Source organism: Cherax quadricarinatus, chromosome 83 (assembly GCF_038502225.1).
Source record: "Cherax quadricarinatus isolate ZL_2023a chromosome 83, ASM3850222v1, whole genome shotgun sequence".
In the NCBI taxonomy this organism is placed as follows: domain Eukaryota; kingdom Metazoa; phylum Arthropoda; class Malacostraca; order Decapoda; family Parastacidae; genus Cherax; species Cherax quadricarinatus.
In genome coordinates, this window is record NC_091374.1 from 558,133 (window position 1) to 583,107 (window position 24,975).

At 45.8% G+C, this 24,975-nt stretch overlaps 1 protein-coding gene across 1 annotated transcript in view; it reads left to right on the forward strand.

Moving 5' to 3' along the window:
* The window catches only part of LOC138855150 (glycine receptor subunit alpha-4-like), a 168,267-nt gene that overhangs the window by 70,432 nt on the left and 72,860 nt on the right, over positions 1–24,975 (forward strand). Inside the window, exons 2-3 of the mRNA XM_070102650.1 lie at positions 506–594; positions 13,589–13,656. Coding sequence (XP_069958751.1) covers positions 506–594; positions 13,589–13,656 — 157 coding nt within the window. The remainder of the gene's footprint in view (positions 1–505; positions 595–13,588; positions 13,657–24,975) is intronic.

Here is a 24,975-nt window from a genome sequence, read left to right on the forward strand (position 1 = left end):
ATAATATATATATATTTGCTTAAAAATAAAAAAAAATTTTGGGTTTTTTTGTTTGTTGGTCATTGGTCGTTTGTTTGAGTTTTGCTGTGATCCACACGGGTTTAGCGCTCCTCCAGACACGATGGAACGACCGTGAGTTTAGGTGTCCATCAATTGTTCCTTGACGCTGGCCAAAGAGGACTCGTGATCCTTGGAAGTGGATCTTCTTTCTCTTTCCTCGGCTCAAACATGATTGTCTCTCATCCCCTCTATCCCCCCCCCAGAACCCTGTTTGACCCTTACTGGCTTAGCGTTTCCCTAGTAATTTAATAATAATAATAATAATAATAATAATAATAATACTGTTATTATTATAAAGGTGCTGATATTGATGATAATTATTATTATTATAATAATTACAATAATTATAATTATAATAATTACAAAATAATTATAATTAAAATTATAATAGTAATAAAAAATATAATAATTATAATGATAATAATAATGATTGTCTCTGGTACAGGGAGTGTGGTGGGAAGGTGAACAACTTGGCACTACTGGACAGTCTTTTGCAGGACTACGACAGGAGAGCCACTCCCACCAACCACCTCAGTAAGATTCGTGGGGGCCCGTGAGGCCTCAGTGAGGCCCCAGGAGGCCCAGTGAGTGCCCAGTGAGGCCCCCGTGAGGCCCCAGTGAGGCCCCCCGTGAGTGCCCCAGTGAATAACCCCCGGAGGCCCCAGTGAGGCCCCGGGGGCCCCGTGAATACCCCAGGAGTGCCCCCCGTGAGGCCCCAGTGAGGCCCCAGTGAATACCCCAGTGAGTGCCCAGGAAAACCCCAGTGAGGGCCCCCGGAGTACCCCAGTGAATACCCAGTGAGTGCCCCAGGAGGCCCAGGGAAAACCTCAGTGAGGCCCAGGGAAAATCCGTGGGGTGCCCAGTGAATACCCAGTGAGGCCCCAGTGAGACCCATGAGGCCCAGGAGACCCAGGAGTGCCCCAGTGAGTACCCCCGTGAATACCCCCAGGGGAGTGCCCAGGAGGTCTCAGTGAATTTCCCCCGGAGGCCCCAGTGAATACCCCAGTGAGTGCCCCAGGGAAAACCCCCGTGAGTGCCTCAGTGAGTGCCTCAGTGAATACCTCAGTGAGTGCCTCAGTGAGTGCCTCAGTGAATACCTCAGTGAGTGCCTCAGTGAGGCCCGTGAATATCCGTGAGTGCCCAGGAAAACCCCATGAGTGCCCCCAGTGAGTGCCCAGTGAATACCCCCCAGTGAGTGCCCAGGGGGCCCCAGTGAATACCCCAGTATGCCCCCAGTGAATCCCCAGTGAGGCCTCAGGGAAAACCCCCCAAAGGGCCCCAGTGAGGCCCCCGGAGTGCCCCAGGAAACCCCCGTGAGGGCCCCCGGGGGCCCCCCTGAAACCAGGAGGCCCCCAGTGAGGCCCCCCTGAATATCCCAGTGAGTGCCCAGTGAATACCCCCAGGGGGCCCCAGGAGTGCCCAGGAATACCCAGTGAGTGCCCAGTGAATACCCAGTGAGTGCCCCAGTGAGTGCCCCCAGTGAAACCCCAGTGAGGCCCCAGTGAATTCCCCTGAGTGCCTCAGTGAGTGCCTCAGTGAACACCTCAGTGAGTGCCTCAGTGAATACCTCAGTGAGTGCCTGGGAGTGCTTTTAGTGAGTGCCCAGTGAATACCCCTGAGTGCCCCCAGTAATCCCCCGTGAGGCCTATGAGTGCCCGGAGTGCCTCAGTGAATACCCCAGTGAGTGCCTAGGAGTTTTCCAGGAGGCCCCAGTGAATACCCCGGAGTGCCCAGTACCCCAGGGGGCCCAGTGAATAACCCCTGAGTGCCTCAGTGAATACCTCCCCGTGAGGCCCAGTGGGCCCCCCGTGAGTGCCTCAGTGAATACCTCAGTGAGTGCCTCAGTGAATACCTCAGTGAGTGCCTCAGTGAATACCTCAGTGAGTGCCTCAGTGAATACCTCAGTGAGTGCCTCAGTGAATACCTCAGTGAGTGCCTCAGTGAGTGCCTCAGTGAATACCTCAGTGAGTGCCTCAGTGAATCCCGGAGTGCCCCTGAGTGCCCAGGAAAACCTCAGGAGGCCCCAGTGAGTGCCCCAGTAAACCCCCAGTGAGTGTCTCAGTGAAAACCCAGTGATGCCCCAGTGGTCCCCAGTGAATACCCAGTGAGGCCCCAGTGAGGCCCAGTGAAACCCGGAGTGCCTCAGTGAATACCTAGGAGTGCCTCATGTACCCCCCGTGAGTGCCCCGGACCCAATGAGGCCCCCCGTGAGGCCCCCCAGTGAAACCCCAGGGGGGCCCAGGAATACCCCTGAGTGCCCCAGTGAGTGCCCAGTGAATTCCGTGAGTGCCCCAGTGAATACCCAGGAGTGCCCCAGTGAGTGCCCCATGAATACCTCAGGAGGCCCCAGTGAGGCCCAGTGAATTCCATGAGTGCCCCAGGAAACCCCCAGTGAGTGCCCCAGTGAATACCCAGGAGGCCCCCGAGGCCCTGAGGCCCAGGAAACCCGGAGGCCCAGGAGGCCTCAGAAACCTTAGTGAGGCCCAGGGGGTGCCCCATGAATATCCCAGTGAGTGCCCCAGTGAATACCCAGTGAGTCCCAGTGAGTGCCCCAGTGAAACCCCCGTGAGGCCTAGTGAATACCCCAGTGAGTGCCTCAGGAGGGCCCGAAACCCCAGTGAGGCCCAGGGAAAACCCCAGTGAGTGCCTCAGGGGTGCCCCCAGGAAACCCCAGTGAGTGCCCCATTGAGTGCCCCAGTGAGGCCCCAGGAATACTCAGTGATGCCTTTGGAGTGCCCCCAGTGAACACCCAGGAGGGCCCCAGTGAATACCCAGTTATGCCTCAGGAGTGCCCCAGTGAGTACCCAGGGAAATCAGTGAGGCCTTAGTGAGGCCCCCCAGTGAGACCCAGGAGACCCCAGCGAAGCCTTAGTGAGACCCCCGGAGTGCCCCAGTGAATACCCCGGAGTGCCCCCAGGAATACCCCCCAAGTGCCCCAGGGAAAACCCCGGGGTGCCCAGTGAGTGCCCTGAATACCCCGTGAGTGCCCCAGTGAATACCCCAGGGGTGCCCAGGAGGCCCCAGTGAGGCCCAGTGAATACCTCAGTGAGGCCCCCTTGAGTCCCAGTGAGTGCCCCAGTGTACTCAGTGAGTGCCAGTGAGTGCCCCCAGTGAACACCCCAGTGAGTGCCTCATGAATACCCAGTGAGTGCCCAGTGAGTGCCCCAGTGAGTACCCCAGTGAATACCCAGTGAGGCCTTTGTGAGCCCAGTGAGCCCTCAGCGAATGCCAGTGAGACCCCAGGAGGCCCAGTGAAACCCCAGTGAGTGCCCAGTGAAACCCCAGTGAGTGCCCCAGTGAAACCCCAGTGAGTGCCCAGTGAATACCCCGTGAGGCCCAGGTACCCCAGGAGGCCTGTGAATACCCCTGAGTGCCCCCAGTGAATACCCCAGGAGTGCCCCAGTGAATACCCCAGTGAGACCCAGTGAACACCCCAAAGGGGTGCCCCCGTGAATACCCCAGGAGGCCCAGTGAATACCCCAGTGAGTGCCCCCCAGGAATACCCAGGAGGGGTTTCCCGGAATACCCAGGGGTACCCCAGTGAACACCCCAGGGGTGCCCAGGAAAACCCCAGTGAGTGCCCCAGTGAATCCCTGAGTCCCAGTGAATCCCAGTGAGTGCCCAGGTACCAGGAGTGCCCCCGTGAGTACCTTGACGGGGACACAGATAGATTTTATGACCCACACGGGCATACAGAGGGAGGACCTGCATAACCCATACGGGGGTTGCGGCCCCAAAAAGAACAAAATACCTTTTCATGCCCCTTCAACAACAAACACAAGCAAAAACACACACCTCACAAACAAAACAAAGAAAACCTGATATACACGGTCCCGCTCAAGATAAATTTAATGATTTATTCCCTGGGGAATTAAAAAACCCCTCTCTCTCTCTCTCTCTCTCTCTCTCCTCTCCTCTCTCCCTCTCTCTCCTCTCTCTCTCTCTCTCTCTCTCCCCCTCTCTCTCCCCCTCTCTCCTCTCTCTCCCTCCCCCTCCTCCTCTCTCTCCCTCCCTCTCTCCTCTCCCCCCCCCTTCCCCTTCTCTTCTCTTCCCCCCTTCTCTCCTCTTCCCTTTCCCCCCTTCCTCCCCTCCTTCCTTTTTCCCTTTTCCTTTCCCCCCCCCTCCTTCCCCCCCCCATTCCCCCTTTTTTTTTCCTTTATAATAGTCTAGATAAGTTTTTGAAAATTTTCGCGATTTATTGGAGGGATGAATTGAATAACCGGTAATGTAACGCTTGATGTTTAATGTAACGCTTGATGTTATAATGTAACGCTTGATGTTATAATGTAACCTGATTATAATGTAACGCTTTATGTTATGTAACGGAGTTATAATGTAACGTTGATGTTATAATGTAACGCTTATGTTTAATGTAACCTTGATGTTATAATGTAACGCTTGATGTTATAATGTAACCTTTTATGTTATAATGAACCTTGATGTTATAAGTAACGCTTGGTTTAAAGTAATTTTTATGTTAAATGTAACGCCGGTTATAATGTAACGCTTGATGTTATAATTTAAAGCTTGATGTTATAATAACTTTTTATGTTATAAGTAACTTTTTATGTTATAATGTAACGTTGATGTTATAATTTAAAGTTGATGTTTTAATGTAACGCTTAGTTATAATGTAACGCTTGATTTATAATGTAACGCTTGATGTTTAATGTAACGCTTGATGTTATAAGAAGCTTGATGTTATAATGTAACGCTTGATGTTATAATTTAAACCGATGTTATAATGTAACCTTGATGTTATAATGAACGCTTGATGTTATAATGAACGCTTGATGTTATAATGAACGCTTGATGTTATAAGAACGCTTGATGTTTAATGTAACGCTTGATGTTAAATGTAACCTTGATGTTATAAGTAACGCTTGATGTTATAAGTAACGCTTGATGTTATAATGTAACGTTGAGTTATAATGTAACGCTTGATGTTATAATTTAAAGCTTGATGTTATTGTAACGTTGATGTTATAATGTAACGCTTGATTTATAATGAACGCTTGATGTTATAATGTAACGCTTGTGTTATAATGTAATTTAGTTTAATGTAATTGATGTTATAATGTAACGCTTGATGTTATAATGTAACGCTTGATGTTATAATGTAACCTTTTATGTTATAAAAACGTTAGTTATAATGTAACGCTTAGTTATAATGTAACATTTGATGTTATAATGTAAAATTTTATGTTATAAGTAACGCTTATGTTATAATGAAAGCTTGATTTTTAATGTAACATTTGATGTTAAATGTAACGCTTGATGTTATAATAACTTGATGTTATAATGTAACTTTTATGTTATAATGTAACTTTATTTTTAATGTAACTTTTATGTTATAATGTTTTTTTAAATGTAATTTGATGTTATAAGTAACGCTTGATGTTATAATGTAACATTTGATGTTATAATGTAACGCTTGATGTTATAATGTAACGCTTGATGTTATAATGTAACGCTTGATGTTATAATGAACATTTGATGTTATAATGTAACGCTTGATGTTATAATGTAACATTTGATGTTATAATGTAACATTTGATGTCATAATATAACGCTTGATGTTATAATGTAACATTTGATGTCATAATGAACATTTGATGTCATAATGTAACGCTTGATGTTATAGTGTAACATTTGATGTTATAATGTAACATTTGATGTTATAATGTAACATTTGATGTCATAATGTAACGCTTGATGTTATAATGTAAATTTGATGTCATAATGTAACATTTGATGTCATAATGTAACGCTTGATGTTATAGTGTAACATTTGATGTTATAATGTAACATTTGATGTCATAATGTAACGCTTGACGTCATAATGTAACGCTTGATGTCATTAACAAGAGTTGGTATCGAACATAAATTCTCTGTTTCAGTTCTCAGAACGGTTACGTCACGCTCCAGAACGGTGACGTCACGCTCCTTGTGTTAACGAAGTGAACGAAACGTTGGGGATTGGTGCAAAAATGGCAGATTATTAGCAATTTCATCTTATAGGACATAAAAATTTTGGACCCGAGAGAAGCAAATTTATTATGATTTTTTAAGTGATTAATATAGAGTATATTTGTTGATACGACAAAGATGTATGTGAGAGCATAGTAGAGTGCTAATAGTAACAATAGTAACAGAGAGGGTAGTAGGGAGTAGTAGTGTAGTACCAACAGAGTGGTAGGTGTAGTAGATGGTAGGTGTAGTAAATTGAGGTGCAGTAGTGATAATAGTAGTAGTGGTAGGTGTAGTACCAGAAGTAGTAGGGTAGTAGTAGTAGAAATAGTAACTAGTAATAGTATGGAAGGTTAGAGGTGGTAGGTGAGTAGTAGTGGTGGTGGTGGTAGATGAGTGGTGGTAGGTGAGTAGTGGTGGTGGTGGTAGGTATATTTGGTGGTGGTAGATGTAGTGGTAGTTGGGTAGAGTGTTTGGGGGTGGTGGTGAGTGGTGGTAAGTGTAGTAAGGGGTGGAGGTGAGGTTGTTCTTGTTGGTGTGGTAGATGGAGTTGGTAGGGGGTGGTGGTAGGCAGGTAGGGTGATAGGTGCAGTGGTGGAGGTGAGTATGGTGGTGGTGTAGCACCATAGAGTGGTGTAGCAGTAGTAATAGAATTTGCAGAGTAGTGGTGGCAGGTGCAGTAGCATGGTGGTGGGGAGGCGTGGGTGGAGGCATAGAGCAGGGGGGTGGTGGTAGACGAGGGGGGTGGTAGATGCAGTGGCAGTAGTGAGCAGTGTTTATGGTGGCAGGTGGTGTGTGCGTAGCAATGGTGGGGTGGGAGGTGTTGTTGTTGCTGGTGGTGGAGTGGTGGCGGTAAGTGGTGGCAGGGAGGTGGTGGTGCAGGTGGTGGCAGGGGAGCGGGCGGTGGGGGAGTGGTGGCAGGTGCAGCGGCAGGGTAATGGTGGCAGGTGAGAGTGGCAGGGGTGAGAGTGGTGGTAGGGTGGGTTGGTGCAGTGTGGAGGCAGCAGTGGCGGGCAGCAGGGGGGTGGTAGGGCGTGATGGCAGGTGCAGAGGGTGCGAGGCGAGAGCTGTGGAGGTGCAGCAGAGTGGCAGGTGCAGTGGGGCAGGTGCAGTAGCAGTGAGGTGAATAGCAGTGGCAGGCAAGCAGGGTGGCAGGTGCAGTAGTGGTGGCAGGTGCAGGGGTGGAGGGGGGGAGGGAGTGGTGGTAGAGCAGTGGGGTGCAGTGAGGGCAGGGGGCAGTGGCGGAGGTAGTAGCAGTGGAGGTGAGTGGGGGCAGGTGAGCGGGGAGGGCAGTGGTAGTGGGTGGCAGGTGCAGTGTGGCGGTGGTGGTGCAGTAGTGGTGGAGGTAGTGGTGGCAGGGGGAGCAGGGTGTGGGTGGTGGGGAGTGGGGGTGGAGGGTGAAGTGGTGGGAGGTGAGCGGTAGGGTGCAGGGGGTGGCAGGTGCAGTAGTGGTGGTAGGTGAGGTGGGGGTGTAGAGTGGAGGGTAGTGCAGTGGGGCAGGTGCAGAGGGTGGAGGTGCAGTGGGGGCAGGGGAGCAGGGTGGTAGTGAGTGGTGGCAGGTGAGTAGTGGAGGTGAGTGGGGAAAGGGCAGCAGTGGGGGTAGGTGAGAGGGTGGAGGTGAGCGGTGGCAGGTGTAGAGGGTGGGGAGAGGGTGAGTGAGGGCAGTGCGGTAGGAGCAGGTTGCAAGGGGGTGGCAGGTGCAGGGGGCAGGTCAGGGTGGCAGGGGGAGGGAGGCAGTGGGGAGGTGGGAGTAGTGGTGGTAGTGTAGTGGTGGAGGTGGGAGTGGTAGGTGAGGGGGTGGAGTAGTGGTGGAGGGGTAGAGTGGTGGTAGGTGTAGTAGTGGTGGTTGGGGGGCAGTGGTGGTAGGTGAGTGGTGTAGGTGGTGGTAGGTGAGTAGTGGTGAGTAGGGGGGTAGGTGTAGTGGTGTGGTAGGGTAGTAGTGGTGGAGGTGAGTGGTGGTAAATGGTGGCAGGTGTAGTGGTGGTAGCAGTGGTAGGTAGTGGTGGTAGTGGTGGTAGGTGAGTAGTGGTGGCAGGTGTGCGGGGGTAGTGAGGGTGGTGAGGTGTAGTGGTGGTAGGTGCAGTGGTGGGTAGGGGGGTGATGGTGGTGGTGTAGTAGTGGTGGTAGGTGGGCAGGGGCAGGCAGTGGCAGGTGCAGGGTGGCAGGTGCAGTGGTGGTAGGTGTAGTGGTGGTAGGTGCAGTAGTGGTGGGGTGTAGGTGGTGGAGGTGGTGGTAGGTGAGGGGAGGGGGTGGAGGTGAGTGGTGGGGGAGGTGCAGTGGGGGTGGGGAGAGGTGCAGGTGGTGGTGGTGTAGCAGTGGTGGAGGTGCAGGGGAGTAGGGGGGTGGTGGTAGGTGTGAGTAGGTGGTAGGTGAGTAGTGGTGGGCAGGTGCAGTAGCAGTGGCAGGGGAGAGGGGGGAGGTGCAGGTGGTGGATGGTAGTGTGTTTGGGGGCAGGTGCAGAGGTGGTAGTGGGGCGGTGCAGTGGTAGGTGTAGAGTGGTGGTGGGAGTGCGGTGGCAGGGGGGCAGGGGCAGTTGTGGTAGGTGGGAGTGGTGGCAGGTGCAGTAGGGTGGTAGGTGAGTGGTGGAGGTGAGTAGTGGTGGTAGGGTATGGGAGGTGCAGTAGTGGTGGAGGTGTGGGGTAGGTGCGGTGGTGGTGAGGGTAGTGGTGGTAGGGGTGTACATGGTGTAGGTGTAAATGGTGGTAGGTGTAGTGGTGGTAGGTGTAGTGGTGGTAGGTGTAGTAGTGGTGGTAGGTGTAGTGGTGGTAGGTGTAGTAGTGGTGGTAGGTGTAGTGGTGGTAGGTGTAGTAGTGGTGGTAGGTGTAGTGGTGGTAGGTGTAGTGGTGGTAGGTGTAGTAGTGGTGGTAGGTGTAGTGGTGGTAGGTGTAGTAGTGGTGGTAGGTGTAGTGGTGGTAGGTGTAGTAGTGGTGGTAGGTGTACTGGTGGTAGGTGTAGTAGTGGTGGTAGGTGTAGTGGTGGTAGGTGTAGTAGTGGTGGTAGGTGTAGTGGTGGTAGGTGTAGTAGTGGTGGTAGGTGTAGTGGTGGTAGGTGTAGTAGTGGTGGTAGGTGTAGTGGTGGTAGGTGTAGTAGTGGTGGTAGGTGTAGTAGTGGTGGTAGGTGTAGTAGTGGTGGTAGGTGTAGTAGTAGTGGTAGGTGTAGTAGTGGTGGTAGGTGTAGTAGTGGTGGTAATTGTAGTAGTGGTGGTAGGTGTAGTAGTGGTGGTAGGTGTAGTAGTGGTGGTAGGTGTAGTAGTGGTGGTAGGTGTAGTAGTGGTGGTAGGTGTAGTAGTGGTGGTAGCAGTAAGAAACTTAACTTGTTTAATGTAAGGAGCAAGAACTAACTTGTTTAATGTAAGGAGCAAGAACTAACTTGTTTAATGTAAGGAGCAAGAACTAACTTGTTTAATGTAAGGAGCAAGAACTAACTTGTTTAATGTAAGGAGTAAGAACTAACTTGTTTAATGTAAGGAGCAAGAACTAACTTGTTTAATGTAAGGAGCAAGAACTAACTTGTTTAATGTAAGGAGCAAGAACTAACTTGTTTAATGTAAGGAGCAAGAACTAACTTGTTTAATGTAAGGAGCAAGAACTAACTTGGTATTAATATCCAGGTCCTCAAGTTCTAAACTTTGTAAACAAACAAACGTGTAAAATGACGCTCTCAAAGTTAGTTAAAGAGACAAAGAAATCCTGTCATCCAGGTGGATAAAACTTATCCTGCCAGTCAGCCAGGATTTGTGGATAAATATTGGGAAGACGTGTTGTGGGAGTGTGGGAGGGAGATGTGGGAGGGAGATGTGGCAGTGTGGGAGGGAGATGTGGGAGTGTGGGACGGAGATGTGGCAGTGTGGGAGGGAGATGTGGCAGTGTGGGAGGGAGATGTGGCAGTGTGGGAGGGAGATGTGGCAGTGTGGGAGGGAGATGTGGCAGTGTGGGAGGGAGATGTGGGAGTGTGGGAGGGAGATGTGGGAGTGTGGGAGGGAGATGTGGGAGTGTGGGAGGGAGATGTGGCAGTGTGGGAGGGAGATGTGGGAGTGTGGGAGGGAGATGTGGCAGTGTGGGAGGGAGATGTGGCAGTGTGGGAGGGAGATGTGGCAGTGTGGGAGGGAGATGTGGCAGTGTGGGAGGGAGATGTGGGAGTGTGGGAGGGAGATGTGGCAGTGTGGGAGGGAGATGTGGCAGTGTGGGAGGGAGATGTGGCAGTGTGGGAGGGAGATGTGGCAGTGTGGGAGGGAGATGTGGCAGTGTGGGAGGGAGATGTGGGAGTGTGGGAGGGAGATGTGGCAGTGTGGGAGGGAGATGTGGCAGTGTGGGAGGGAGATGTGGCAGTGTGGGAGGGAGATGTGGCAGTGTGTGAGGGAGATGTAGGAGTGTGGGAGGGAGATGTGGCAGTGTGGGAGGGAGATGTGGCAGTGTGGGAGGGAGATGTGGCAGTGTGGGAGGGAGATGTGGCAGTGTGGGAGGGAGATGTGGCAGTGTGGGAGGGAGATGTGGGAGTGTGGGAGGGACATGTGGGAGTGTGGGAGGGAGATGTAGGAGTGTGGGAGGGAGATGTGGCAGTGTGGGAGGGAGATGTGGCAGTGTGGGAGGGAGATGTAGGAGTGTGGGAGGGAGATGTGGCAGTGTGGGAGGGAGATGTGGCAGTGTGGGAGGGAGATGTAGGAGTGTGGGAGGGAGATGTGGCAGTGTGGGAGGGAGATGTGGCAGTGTGGGAGGGAGATGTGGCAGTGTGGGAGGGAGATGTAGGAGTGTGGGAGGGAGATGTGGCAGTGTGGGAGGGAGATGTGGGAGTGTGGGAGGGACATGTGGGAGTGTGGGAGGGAGATGTAGGAGTGTGGGAGGGAGATGTGGCAGTGTGGCAGGGAGATGTGGCAGTGTGGGAGGGAGATGTGGGAGTGTGGGAGGGAGATGTGGGAGTGTGGGAGGGAGATGTGGCAGTGTGGGAGGGAGATGTGGCAGTGTGGGAGGGAGATGTAGGAGTGTGGGAGGGAGATGTGGCAGTGTGGGAGGGAGATGTGGGAGTGTGGGAGGGAGATGTGGGAGTGTGGGAGGGAGATGTGGGAGTGTGGGAGGGAGATGTGGCAGTGTGGGAGGGAGATGTGGCAGTGTGGGAGGGAGATGTGGCAGTGTGGGAGGGAGATGTGGGAGTGTGGGAGGGAGATGTAGGAGTGTGGGAGGGAGATGTGGGAGTGTGGGAGGGAGATGTGGCAGTGTGCGAGGGAGATGTGGCAGTGTGGGAGGGAGATGTGGGAGTGTGGGAGGGAGATGTGGCAGTGTGGGAGGGAGATGTGGCAGTGTGGGAGGGAGATGTGGGAGTGTGGGAGGGAGATGTGGCAGTGTGGGAGGGAGATGTGGCAGTGTGGGAGGGAGATGTGGGAGTGTGGGAGGGAGATGTGGGAGTGTGGGAGGGAGATGTGGGAGTGTGGGAGGGAGATGTGCCAGTGTGGGAGGGAGATGTGGGAGTGTGGGAGGGAGATGTGGCAGTGTGGGAGGGAGATGTGGAGTGTGGGAGGGAGATGTGGCAGTGTGGGAGGGAGATGTGGGAGTGTGGGAGGGAGATGTAGGAGTGTGGGAGGGAGATGTGGCAGTGTGGGAGGGAGATGTGGGAGTGTGGGAGTGAGATGTGGGAGTGTGGGAGGGAGATGTGCCAGTGTGGGAGGGAGATGTGGGAGTGTGGGAGGGAGATGTGGCAGTGTGGGAGGGAGATGTAGGAGTGTGGGAGGGAGATGTGGCAGTGTGGGAGGGAGATGAGGGATAGTGGGAGGGAGATGTGGGAGTGTGGGAGGGAGATGTGGCAGTGTGGGAGGGAGGTGTGGCAGTGTGGGAGGGAGATGTGGGAGTGTGGGAGGGAGATGTGGGAGTGTGGGAGGGAGATGTAGGAGTGTGGGAGGGAGATGTGGCAGTGTGGGAGGGAGATGTGGCAGTGTGGGAGGGAGATGTAGGAGTGTGGGAGGGAGATGTGGGAGTGTGGGAGGGAGATGTGGGAGTGTGGGAGGGAGATGTGGCAGTGTGGGAGGGAGATGTGGGAGTGTGGGAGGGAGATGTGGCAGTGTGGGAGGGAGATGTGGCAGTGTGGGAGGGAGATGTGGCAGTGTGGGAGGGAGATGTGGCAGTGTGGGAGGGAGATGGTGGAGTGTGGGAGGGAGATGTGGGAGTGTGGGAGGGAGATGTGGCAGTGTGGGAGGGAGATGTGGCAGTGTGGGAGGGAGATGTTGGAGTGTGGGAGGGAGATGTGGCAGTGTGGGAGGGAGATGTGGCAGTGTGGGAGGGAGATGTGGGAGTGTGGGAGGGAGATGTAGGAGTGTGGGAGGGAGATGTGGCAGTGTGGGAGGGAGATGTGGGAGTGTGGGAGTGAGATGTGGGAGTGTGGGAGGGAGATGTGGGAGTGTGGGAGGGAGATGTGGCAGTGTGGGAGGGAGATGTGGCAGTGTGGGAGGGAGATGTGGGAGTGTGGGAGGGAGACGTGGCAGTGTGGGAGTGTGGGAGGGAGATGTGGCAGTGTGGGAGGGAGAGTGTGGGAGGGAGATGTGGCAGTGTGGGAGGGAGATGTGTGTGGGAGGGCAGTGTGGGAGGGAGATGTGGCAGTGTGGGAGGGAGATGTGGCAGTGTGGGAGGGAGATGTGGCAGTGTGGGAGGGAGATGTGGCAGTGTGGGAGGGAGATGTGGCAGTGTGGGAGGGAGATGTGGCAGTGTGGGAGGGAGATGTGGCAGTGTGGGAGGATGAGATGTGGGAGTGTGGGAGGGAGATGTGGCAGTGTGGGAGGGAGATGTGGCAGTGTGGGAGGGAGATGTGGCAGTGTGGGAGGGAGATGTGGCAGTGTGGGAGGGAGATGTGGCAGTGTGGGAGGGAGATGTGGCAGTGTGGGAGGGAGATGTGGCAGTGTGGGAGGGAGATGTGGCAGTGTGGGAGGGAGATGTGGCTGTGTGGGAGGGAGATGTGGGAGTGTGGGAGGGAGATGTGGGAGTGTGGGAGGGAGATGTGGCAGTGTGGGAGGGAGATGTGGCAGTGTGGGAGGGAGATGTGGCAGTGTGGGAGGGAGATGTGGGAGTGTGGCAGATGGGAGGTATATGAAGATGAACATGGGAGGTATTTTTTCAAATAGACATAAATAAGTTTGTCAAATAGATCTACAGCTTTTGCTGGCAGGGGCATCTGGGCACCTTTGTAGTAGCATCTACAACTGTGCCACTTGCTGGCAGGTTGGCAACTCTTGAGTATATGTCGCATAATTTAGGAGATATATATATATATATATGTTCCAATACTACCTTATATATATATATATATATATATATATATATATATATATATATATATATATATATATATATATATATATATATATATATATATATATATATATATATGTTGACTTTATTGCCAACAAAATGTGCTGTTTTTAAGAGAATATAATATTATCTGTGAAAAAATGCGATGTTATTGTTAGAATAATGTAGATGACTCAGTGTTATATCTTATATTATGAGAAGAAACTCTTGATCAAAGTTGAATTAAAAATGATAATAATTATTATTATTATATTATTATTTTCTTGCAGATAACGCCACTAACGTCATGTGTGAACTCTACATAAGGAGCTTCGGATCCATTGATCCAAATTCCATGGTAAGAACTTAATGTTTGTAATGAAGCATGAATTGTTTTGTGAGCTCGTTATGTTATTTAGAAGTGTGAAACCTGAAGAGGTCATATAGGGCTTAGGAAATGTTTTAACGAGACTGGACCCGAGAAAGGGATGAAGTGTTTGCTTTATCAGGTTCTAGTTTAAAACCTATCCACTACACGAGTCATCAAGGCTGTACGTCACCTGTTTCCCACCTCTCAAGATGGGATTTTACCTAATATATATATATATATATATATATATATATATATATATATATATATATATATATATATATATATATATATATATATTCAACAAGTCGGCCGTCTCCCACCGAGGCAGGGTGACCCAAAAAAGAAAGAAAATCCCCAAAAAGAAAATACTTTCATCATCATTCAACACTTTCACCACATTCACTCATTATCACTGTTTTTGCAGAGGTGCCCAGAATATAACAGTTTAGAAGCATATACGTATAAAGATACACAACATATCCCTCCAAACTGCCAATATCCCAAACCCCTCCTTTAAAGTGCAGGCACTGTACTTCCCATTTCCGGGACTCAAGTCCGACTATATGAAAATAACCGGTTTCCCTGAATCCCTTCACTAAATATTACCCTCCTCACACTCCAACAGATCGTTAGGTCCCAAGTATCATTCGTCTCCATTCACTCCTATCTAACACGCTCATGCACGCTTGCTGGAAGTCCAAGCCCCTTGCCCACAAAACCTTTACCCCCTCTCTCCAACCCTTTCGAGGACGACCCCTACCCCTCCTTCCTTCCTCTATAGATTTATATGCTTTCCATGTCATTCTACTTTGATCCATTCTCTCTAAATGACCAAACCACCTCAACAACCCCTCTTCTGCCCTCTGACTAATACTTTTATTAACTCCACACCTTTTCCTAATTTCCACACTCCAAATTTTCTGCATAATATTTACACCACACATTGCCCTTAAACAGGACATCTCCACTGCCTCCAACCGTCTCCTCGCTGCTGCATTTACCACCCAAGCTTCACACCCATGTAAGAGTGTTGGTACTACTATACTTTCATACATTCCCTTCTTTGCCTCCATAGATAACGTTTTTTGACTCCACATATACCTCAACGCACCACTCACCTTTTTTCCCTCATCAATTCTATGATTAACCTCATCCTTCATAAATCCATCCGCCGACACGTCAACTCCCAAATATCTGAAAACATTCACTTCTTCCATACTCCTCCTCCCCAATTTGATATCCAATTTTTCTTTATCTAAATCATTTGATACCCTCATTACCTTACTCTTTTCTATGTTCACTTTCAACTTTCTACCTTTACACACATTCCCAAACTCATCCACTAACCTTTGCATTTTTTCTTTAGAATCTCCCATAAGCACAGTATCATCAGCAAAAAGTAACTGTGTCAATTCCCATTTTGAATTTGATTGCCCAAAATTTAATCCCACCCCTCTCCCGAACACCCTAGCACTTACTTCCTTTACAACCCCATCTATAAATATATTAAACAACCATGGTGACATTACACATCCCTGTCTAAGACCTACTTTTACCGGGAAGTAGTCTCCCTCTCTTCTACACACCCTAACCTGAGCCTCACTATCCTCATAAAAACTCTTAACAGCATTTAATAACTTACCACCTATTCCATATACTTGCAACATCTGCCACATTGCTCCTCTATCCACTCTATCATATGCCTTTTCTAAATCCATAAATGCAATAAAAACTTCCCTACCTTTATCTAAATACTGTTCACATATATGCTTCAATGTAAACACTTGATCTACACATCCCCTACCCACTCTGAAACCTCCTTGCTCGTCCGCAATCCTATATTCTGTCTTACCTCAAATTCTTTCAATTATAACCCTACCGTACACTTTTCCTGATATACTCAGTAAACTTATTCCTTTATAATTTTTAGTCTCTTTTATCCCCTTTCCCTTTATATAAAGGGACTATACATGCTCTCCGCCAATCCCTAGGTACCTTCCCCTCTTTCATACATTTATTAAACAAAAATACCAACCACTCCAACACTATATCCCCCCTGCTTTTAACATTTCTGTCATGATCCCATCAGTTCCAGCTGCTTTACCCCCTTTCATTCTACGTAATGCCTCACGTACCTCCCCCAGACTTACATTCTGCTCTTCTTCACTCCTAAAAGATGGTATACCTCCCTGACCAGTGCATGAAATTACTGCCTCTCTTTCTTCCTTAACATTTAAAAGTTCCTCAAAATATTCTCGCCATCTACATAATACCTCCATCTCCCCATCTACAAACTCCCCTACTCTGTTTTTAACTGACAAATCCATACTTTCCCTAGGCTTTCTTAACTCCAAATTTTTTTCTTATTTTCATTAAAAAATTTTTTGACAGTGCCTCTCCCACTCTATCATCTGCTCTCCTTTTGCACTCTCTCACCACTCTCTTTACCTTTCTTTTACTCTCCATATACTCTGCTCTTCTTATAACACTTGTGCTTTGTAAAAACCTCTCATAAGCTACCTTTTTCTCTTTTATCACACCCTTTACTTCGTCATTCCACCAATCACTCCTCTTTCCTCCTGCCCCCACCCTCCTATTACCACAAGCTTCTGCCCCACATTCTAATAATGCATTTTTAAAACCATTCCAACCCTCTTCAACCCCCCCACTACTCATCTTTGCACTAGCCCACCTTTCTGCCAAAAGTCGCTTATATCTCACCTGAACTTCCTCCTCCCTTAGTTTATACACTTTCACCTCCCTCTTACTTGTTGTTGCCACCTTCCTCTTTTCCCATCTACCTCTTACTCTAACTGTAGCTACAACTAAATAATGATCTGATATATCAGTTGCCCCTCTATAAACATGTACATCCTGGAGCCTACCCATCAACCTTTTATCCACCAATACATAATCTAATAAACTACTTTCATTACGTGCTACATCATAACTTGTATATTTATTTATCCTCTTTTCATAAAATATGTATTACTTATTACCAGATCTCTTTCTACACATAGCTCAATTAAAGGCTCCCCATTTACATTTACCCCTGGCACCCCAAATTTACCTACTACTCCCTCCATAACATTTTTACCCACTTTAGCATTGAAATCCCCAACCACCATTACTCTCACACTTGATTCAAAACTCCCCACGCATTCACTTAACATTTCCCAAAATCTCTCTCTCTCCTCTACACTTCTCTCTTCTCCAGGTGCTTACACGCTTATTATAACCCACTTTTCACATCCAATCTTTATTTTACTCCACATAATCCTTGAATTAATACATTTATAGTCCCTCTTTTCCTGCCATAACTTATCCTTCAACATTATTGCTACTCCTTCTTTAGCTCTAATTCTATTTGAAACCCCTGACCTAATCCCATTTATTCCTTTCCACTGACACTCTCCCACCCCCTTCAGCTTTGTTTCACTTAAAGCCAGGACATCCAGCTTTTTAGTCGCCTCTTACAACACACATGGCTTACGGAGGAAGAATTCTGTTCCACTTCCCCATGGAGATAAGAGGAAGTAAACAAGAATAAGAACTAGAAAGAAAATAGAAGAAAACCCAGAGAGGTGTGTATATATATATATATATGCTTGTACATATATGTGTAGTGTGACCTAAGTGTAAGTAGAAGTAGCAAGACGTACCTGAAATCTTGCATGTTTAAGAGACAGGAAAAAGACACCAGCAATCCTACCATCATGTAAAACAATTACAGGATTCCGTTTTACACTCACTTGGCAGGACGGTAGTACCTCCCAGGGTGGTTTCTGTCTACCGGCCTTCTACCTCTAATATTAATATATACACACACACACACACACACACATATATATATATATATTTATATATATATATATATATATATATATATATATATATATATATATGTATATATATATATATATATATATATATATATATATATATATATATATATATATATATATATATATATATATATATATATATATATATATATATATATATATATATATATATACGCACATTCACCAGGAAAATTGATATCTTGCTTAGTTTCCAAATTGCGCCTTTCATGATGTAAATGGTAATGTGGATGTGATGGTGGCGCGTTATCCGAGTCTTTGAGAGTCTACCCTCGCAAGACCTGCCTTTTCTTAACCCACAATACCTGGAGAATTCTTAAAGCAAGATGTGGAGATTAGTGGCTTCCAGAGGCTTTATGGCCTGCCACAGGCTCTATGAGATAACGTGGAGACTTACACACGTCACCAACAGAATGGCTGGTCAGTCACCATGCCATGATAAGCCAGTACAAAATCCACTACTAATTATGCTGATTTAACATATCATGTAAATAAATATACTACTACTACTACTACTACTGTTGCTACTACTACTACTACTATCACTTTGCAATTACAACTAACACTACTACTACTACTACTACTACTATTGTAAAAATAATAATATAGGATATATACATGAAGGTGTATGACTCTCAGTGTATTACACGATGTTCATAATCCCTATTATAGGGTTTATAAACACACCAGGCCAGGAACTGTGACTCGACCCCTGCAACCACAGCTAGGTGAGTGCACACACACACACACACACACATACATAGCTTTAAGAAGAGGTATGATAAAGCTCAAGGAGCAGGAAGATGACCGTGTAGCGGCCAGGTGAAGAGGCGGGTCCAGGAGCTGTGACTCGACCCCCGCAACCACAACTAGGTGAGCACACACACACACACACACACACACACACACACACACACATATATATATATATATATATATATATATATATATATATATATATATATATATATATATATATATATATATATATACTATATATATATATATATATATATATATATATATATATATATATATATATATATATATATATTACAATGAATGCAGGTAAAAAATGTCTATGAATATAAAATTTGCATATTCATGTTAGGTGTACAAAGCAGTGTTATCATTAAAAGGACAAATTTCAACAAATTGAAATGTTTTGTTAACGTTGTTAACTTTGGTGGTCTTGTGTGATGGTCATTGTTAACTTTGTGAAGGTCAGTGTTAACTGTGTGATGGTCAGTGTTAACTGTGTGAAGGTCGTGTTAACTGTGTGATGGTCAGTGTTAACTGTGTGAAGGTCAATGTTAACTGTGTGAAGGTCGTGTTAACTGTGTGAAGGTCGTGTTAACTGTGTGAAGGTCAGTGTTAACTGTGTGATGGTCAGTGTTAACTGTGTGAAGGTCAGTGTTAACTGTGTGATGGTCAGTGTTAACTGTGTGATGGTCAGTGTTAACTGTGTGAAGGTCAGTGTTAACTGTGTGATGGTCAGTGTTAACTGTGTGAAGGTCAGTGTTAACTGTGTGATGGTCAGTGTTAACTATGTGAAGGTCAGTGTTAACTGTGTGAAGGTCACTGTTAACTGTGTGATGGTCAGTGTTAACTGTGTGAAGGTCACTGTTAACTGTGTGAAGGTCACTGTTAACTGTGTGAAGGTCACTGTTAAATGTGTGAAGGTCACTGTTAACTGTGTGAAGGTCAGTGTTAACTGTGTGAAGGTCAGTGTTAACTGTGTGAAGGTCACTGTTAAATGTGTGAAGGTCACTGTTAACTGTGTGAAGGTCACTGTTAACTGTGTGAAGGTCAGTGTTAACTGTGTGAAGGTCACTGTTAACTGTGTGAAGGTCAGTGTTAACTGTGTGAAGGTCACTGTTAACTGTGTGAAGGTCAGTGTTAACTGTGTGAAGGTCACTGTTAACTGTGTGAAGGTCACTGTTAACTGTGTGAAGGTCAATGTTAACTGTGTGAAGGTCACTGTTAACTGTGTAAAGGTCAGTGTTAACTGTGTGAAGGTCACTGTTAACTGTGTGAAGGTCACTGTTAACTGTGTGAAGGTCACTGTTAACTGTGTGAAGGTCACTATTAACTGTGTGAAGGTCACTGTTAACTGTGTGAAGGTCAATGTTAACTGTGTGAAGGTCACTGTTAACTGTGTAAAGGTCAGTGTTAACTGTGTGAAGGTCAGTGTTAACTGTGTGAAGGCCAGTGTTAACTGTCTGAAGGTCAGTGTTAACAGTGTGAAGGTCACTGTTAACAGTGTGAAGGTCACTGTTAACTGTGTGAAGGTCACTGTTAACTGTGTGAAGGTCACTGTTAACTGTGTGAAGGTCACTGTTAACTGTGTGAAGGTCACTGTTAACTGTGTGAAGGTCACTGTTAACTGTGTGAAGGTCACTATTAGCTGTGTGAAAGTCACTGTTAACTGTGTGAAGGTCACTGTTAACAGTGTGAAGGTCACTGTTAACTGTGTGAAAGTCACTGTTAACTGCGTGAAGGTCATTTTTAACTGTGTGAAGGTCATTGTTAACTGTGTGAAGGTCACTGTTAACTGTGTGAAGGTCACTGTTAACTGTGTGAAGGTCATTGTTAACTTTGTGAAGGTCACTGTTAACTGTGTGAAGGTCAGTGTTAACTGTGTGAAGGTCACTGTTAACTGTGTGAAGGTCAGTGTTAACTGTGTGAAGGCCACTGTTAACTGGGTGAAGGTCAGTGTTAACTGTGTGAAGGTCACTGTTAACTGTGTGAAGGTCAGTGTTAACTGTGTGAAGGTCAGTGTTAACTGTGTGAAGGTCACTGTTAACTGTGTGAAGGTCACTATTAGCTGTGTGAAAGTCACTGTTAACTGTGTGAAGGTCATTGTTAACTGTGTGAAGGTCAGTGTTAACTGTGTGAAGGTCACTGTTAACTGTGTGAAGGTCAGTGTTAACTGTGTGAAGGTCACTGTTAACTGTGTGAAGGTCAGTGTTAACTGTGTGAAGGTCACTGTTAACTGTGTGAAGGTCACTGTTAACTGTGTGAAGGTCACTGTTAACTGTGTGAAGGTCACTGTTAACTGTGTGAAGGTCACTGTTAACTGTGTGAAGGTCACTGTTAACTGTGTGAAGGTCACTGTTAACTGTGTGAAGGTCACTGTTAACTGTGTGAAGGTCACTGTTAACAGTGTGAAGGTCACTGTTAACTGTGTGAAGGTCAGTGTTAACTGTGTGAAGGTCAGTGTTAACTGTGAAGGTCACTGTTAACTGTGTGAAGATCACTGTTAACTGTGTGAAGGTCACTGTTAACTGTGTGAAGGTCACTGTTAACTGTGTGAAGGCCAGTGTTAACTGTGTGAAGGTCACTGTTAACTGTGTGAAGGTCAGTGTTAACAGTGTGAAGGTCACTGTTAACTGTGTGAAGGTCACTGTTAACTGTGTGAAGGTCAGTGTTAACTGTGTGAAGGTCACTGTTAACTGTGTGAAGGTCAGTGTTAACTGTGTGAAGGTCAGTGTTAACAGTGTGAAGGTCACTGTTAACTGTGTGAAGGTCAGTGTTAACAGTGTGAAGGTCAGTGTTAACTGTGTGAAGGTCACTGTTAACTGTGTGAAGGTCAGTGTTAACTGTGTGAAGGTCACTGTTAACTGTGTGTCACTATTAGTCACTGTTCTGTGTGAAGGTCATTGTTAACTGTGTGAAGGTCAGTGTTAACTGTGTGAAGGCCACTGTTAACTGTGTGAAGGTCACTGTTAACTGTGTGATGGTCACTGTTAACTGTGTGAAGGTCACTGTTAACTGTGAAGGTCACTGTTAACTGTGTGATGGTCACTGATAACTGTGTGAAGGTCACTGTTAACTGTGATGGTCACTGTTAACTGTGATGGTCAGTGTTAACTGTGAAGGTCACTGTTAACTGTGTGAAGGTCAGTGTTAACTGTGTGAAGGTCACTGTTAACTGTGTGATGGTCACTGTTAACTGTGTGAAGGTCACTGTTAACTGTGTGATGGTCACTGTTAATTGTGTGAAGGTCACTGTTAACTGTGTGATGGTCACTGTTAACTGTGTGAAGGTCACTGATAACTGTGTGAAGGTCACTGATAACTGTGTGAAGGTCACTGATAACTGTGTGAAGGTCACTGTTAACTGTGTGAAGGTCACTGTTAACTGTGTGAAGGTCACTGATAACTGTGTGATGGTCACTGTTAACTGTGTGAAGGTCACTGTTAACTGTGTGATGGTCACTGTTAACTGTGTGAAGGTCACTGATAACTGTGAAGGTCACTGATAACTGTGTGAAGGTCACTGTTAACTGTGTGAAGGTCACTGTTAACTGTGTGAAGGTCACTGTTAACTGTGTGATGGTCACTGTTAACTGTGTGAAGGTCACTGTTAACTGTGTGAAGGTCACTGTTAACTGTGTGATGGTCACTGTTAACTGTGTGAAGGTCACTGTTAACTGTGTGAAGGTCACTGTCAGGTCACTGTTAACTGTGTGAAGGTCACTGTTAACTGTGTGAAGGTCACTGTTAACTGTGTGATGGTCACTGTTAACTGTGTGAAGGTCACTGTTAACTGTGTGAAGGTCACTGTTAACTGTGTGAAGGTCACTGTTAATACACTAATATTACGTTATAGACTAAACTGCTTTTCACTTCATTTGGTAAATGTATATTACAAACAGCGGAAATTTGTATAGCATTTATATGGGAGTTGTATGACAACAAGCAAACCTTTGTTTGTTTTACTGATATTGTCAGAGCACCGATGTTTTTGTTATAATTGTCAGAGCACCGATGTTTTTGTTATAATTGTCAGAGCACCGATGTTTTTGTTATAATTGTCAGAGCACCGATGTTTTTGTTATAATTTTTAGAGCGATGTTTTTGTTATAATTTTTAGAGCACCGATGTTTTTGTTATAATATTTAGAGCGATGTTTTTGTTATAATTTTTAGAGCGATGTTTTTGTTATAATTTTTAGAGCACCGATGTTTTTGTTATAATTTTTAGAGCGATGTTTTTGTTATAATTTTTAGAGCACCGATGTTTTTGTTATAATTTTTAGAGCACCGATGTTTTTGTTATAATTTTTAGAGCACCGATGTTTTTGTTATAATTTTTAGAGCACTAGTGTTTTTGTTGCATTTTAGAGCACTAGTATTTTTTGTTGCAATATTTAGAGCACCGATGTTTTTGTTGCAGTTTTAGAGCACTAGTGTTTTTTAGAGCACCGATGTTTTTGTTGCAGTTTTAGAGCACTAGTGTTTTTTAGAGCACCGATGTTTTTGTTGCAGTTTTAGAGCACTAGTGTTTTTTAGAGCACCGATGTTTTTGTTGCAGTTTTAGAGCACTAGTGTTTTTTAGAGCACCGATGTTTTTGTTGCAGTTTTAGAGCACTAGTGTTTTTTAGAGCACCGATGTGTTTGTTGGGAATTAATAAGGTAAAAACATCGTAGTTTTTACATGTTAATATAATATAATCTGTCATGGGGAATAAATAATTTTTTTGTTAATAAAGGTGTTTATATTTGGTAATTTAGGCATAATACTTTTGTTAATAAATTTATATATCGATGGTACTAAGAGTGAGAAATATTTTGTTTATATAATTTACGAGTTGTAAATGAGTAATTTATATGAGAAATAAAGTGAATTAGAGGGAGTTAAATAGGGTGTAAAAGTGTAAAATGGTGTGAAATAGGATAAAAATAGTGTGAATTGGAAATAAAGAAACAGTGAGATCAATGGTGTAATATTTCTTTCTTAATATGGATTTATTTTGATGTATAAAAGTATTAACACTGTTTCTTGTTGTATAAATTAATACAAGCATTAATACAAAGATACAGACTGTTTCCATGTACCAACAACAACAGCTTAATAATACCGAATTTGTTATACTTAAAATGCGAGATGAGAGACTTCCATTGGTTAAGTGGGTTAGGACCTACACCTGGAACCACACCTGGAACTACACCTGGAACCACACCTGGAACTACACCTGGAACCACACCTGGAACCACACCTGGAACCACACCTGGAACTACACCTGGAACTACACCTGGAACCAAACCTGGAACTACACCTGGAACCACACCTGGAACTACACCTGGAACCACACCTGGAACTACACCTGGAACCACACCTGGAACCACACCTGGAACTACACCTGGAACCACACCTGGAACTACACCTGGAACCACACCTGGAACTACACCTGGAACCACACCTGGAACTACACCTGGAACCACACCTGGAACTACACTAGAACCTTAGGTTGTCTGACCGAGGCCTTTCGCTGGCTTACCGGTCCACCCTCCTTTTTAAAAATTACGGTTGTAATTATAACTATTGGATTAGACTCCCATAATTCGGCTGGGATTGAACCCGCGGTCGGAGAGTCTCAAAACTCCAGCCCGTTGTGTTAGCCACTAGACCAGCTAGCCACAATAAGATTCGTCCAACTAGCTGGTCTAGTGGCTAACGCGACGGGCTGGAGTTTTGAGACTCTCTGACCGCGGGTTCAATCCCAGCCGGGGTATGGTTTGTTTGCAATCGTGTCATTACGATTTCGTGAGTTATGTTTCTGGTAGTCGACGCTGCTTGTGAAATCGTGAATTATAGTTTGAATAATGTTTGGAAGAGAGTTGTCTTCTTGACACCCAAAAATGTCATAATAAGAGTTAGTTTTATAAGTACAGGATATACACAGCAAGAGGTATATATATCTCTGTATATATACACTAGTAGGTGCATATATCTTAGTGTATACTCACAAAGGAGAGTATCTCATAGTGTTCATACACCTTGTATTTATTTAACTTGCTGTTTTATCATGTATATTTGTATAAAATGTCCCAAGTCAATTGTATTCATATAAACTACCTTTGCATTCTGTATATACGTGTAAAGTTTCCCTGCATGCTATTGCATGCTGGTAAATGTTTTCCTACCTGCTATGTATATACCTGCTGTGTATATACCTGCTATGTATATACCTGCTGTGTATATACCTGCTGTGTATATACCTACTGTGTATATACCTGATATGTATATACCTGCTATGTATATACCTGCTGTGTATATACCTGCTATGTATATACCTGCTATGTATATACCTGCTGTGTATATACCTGCTATGTATACACCTGCTGTGTATATACCTGCTATGTATATACCTGCTATGTATATACCTGCTATGTATATACCTGAAAACTATCCATTAATATAATGTGTATCGGTGTTCCCACACAGTGTATTAATGTATAGCGCTTCTCATGTCTATTACTGTAAATTCAATTACTGCCATTGAAGATTATTTATAGCTAACAATACCTGTACATAACACGCTCTGTTCATTCAATATTTTCACCAACATTCTATTAATTAATGTTACGGGAGCTGTTAATGTTCATTCATTCACTTCCTCTTCATTAAGTGAACAGTGTACTGACTCAAACAA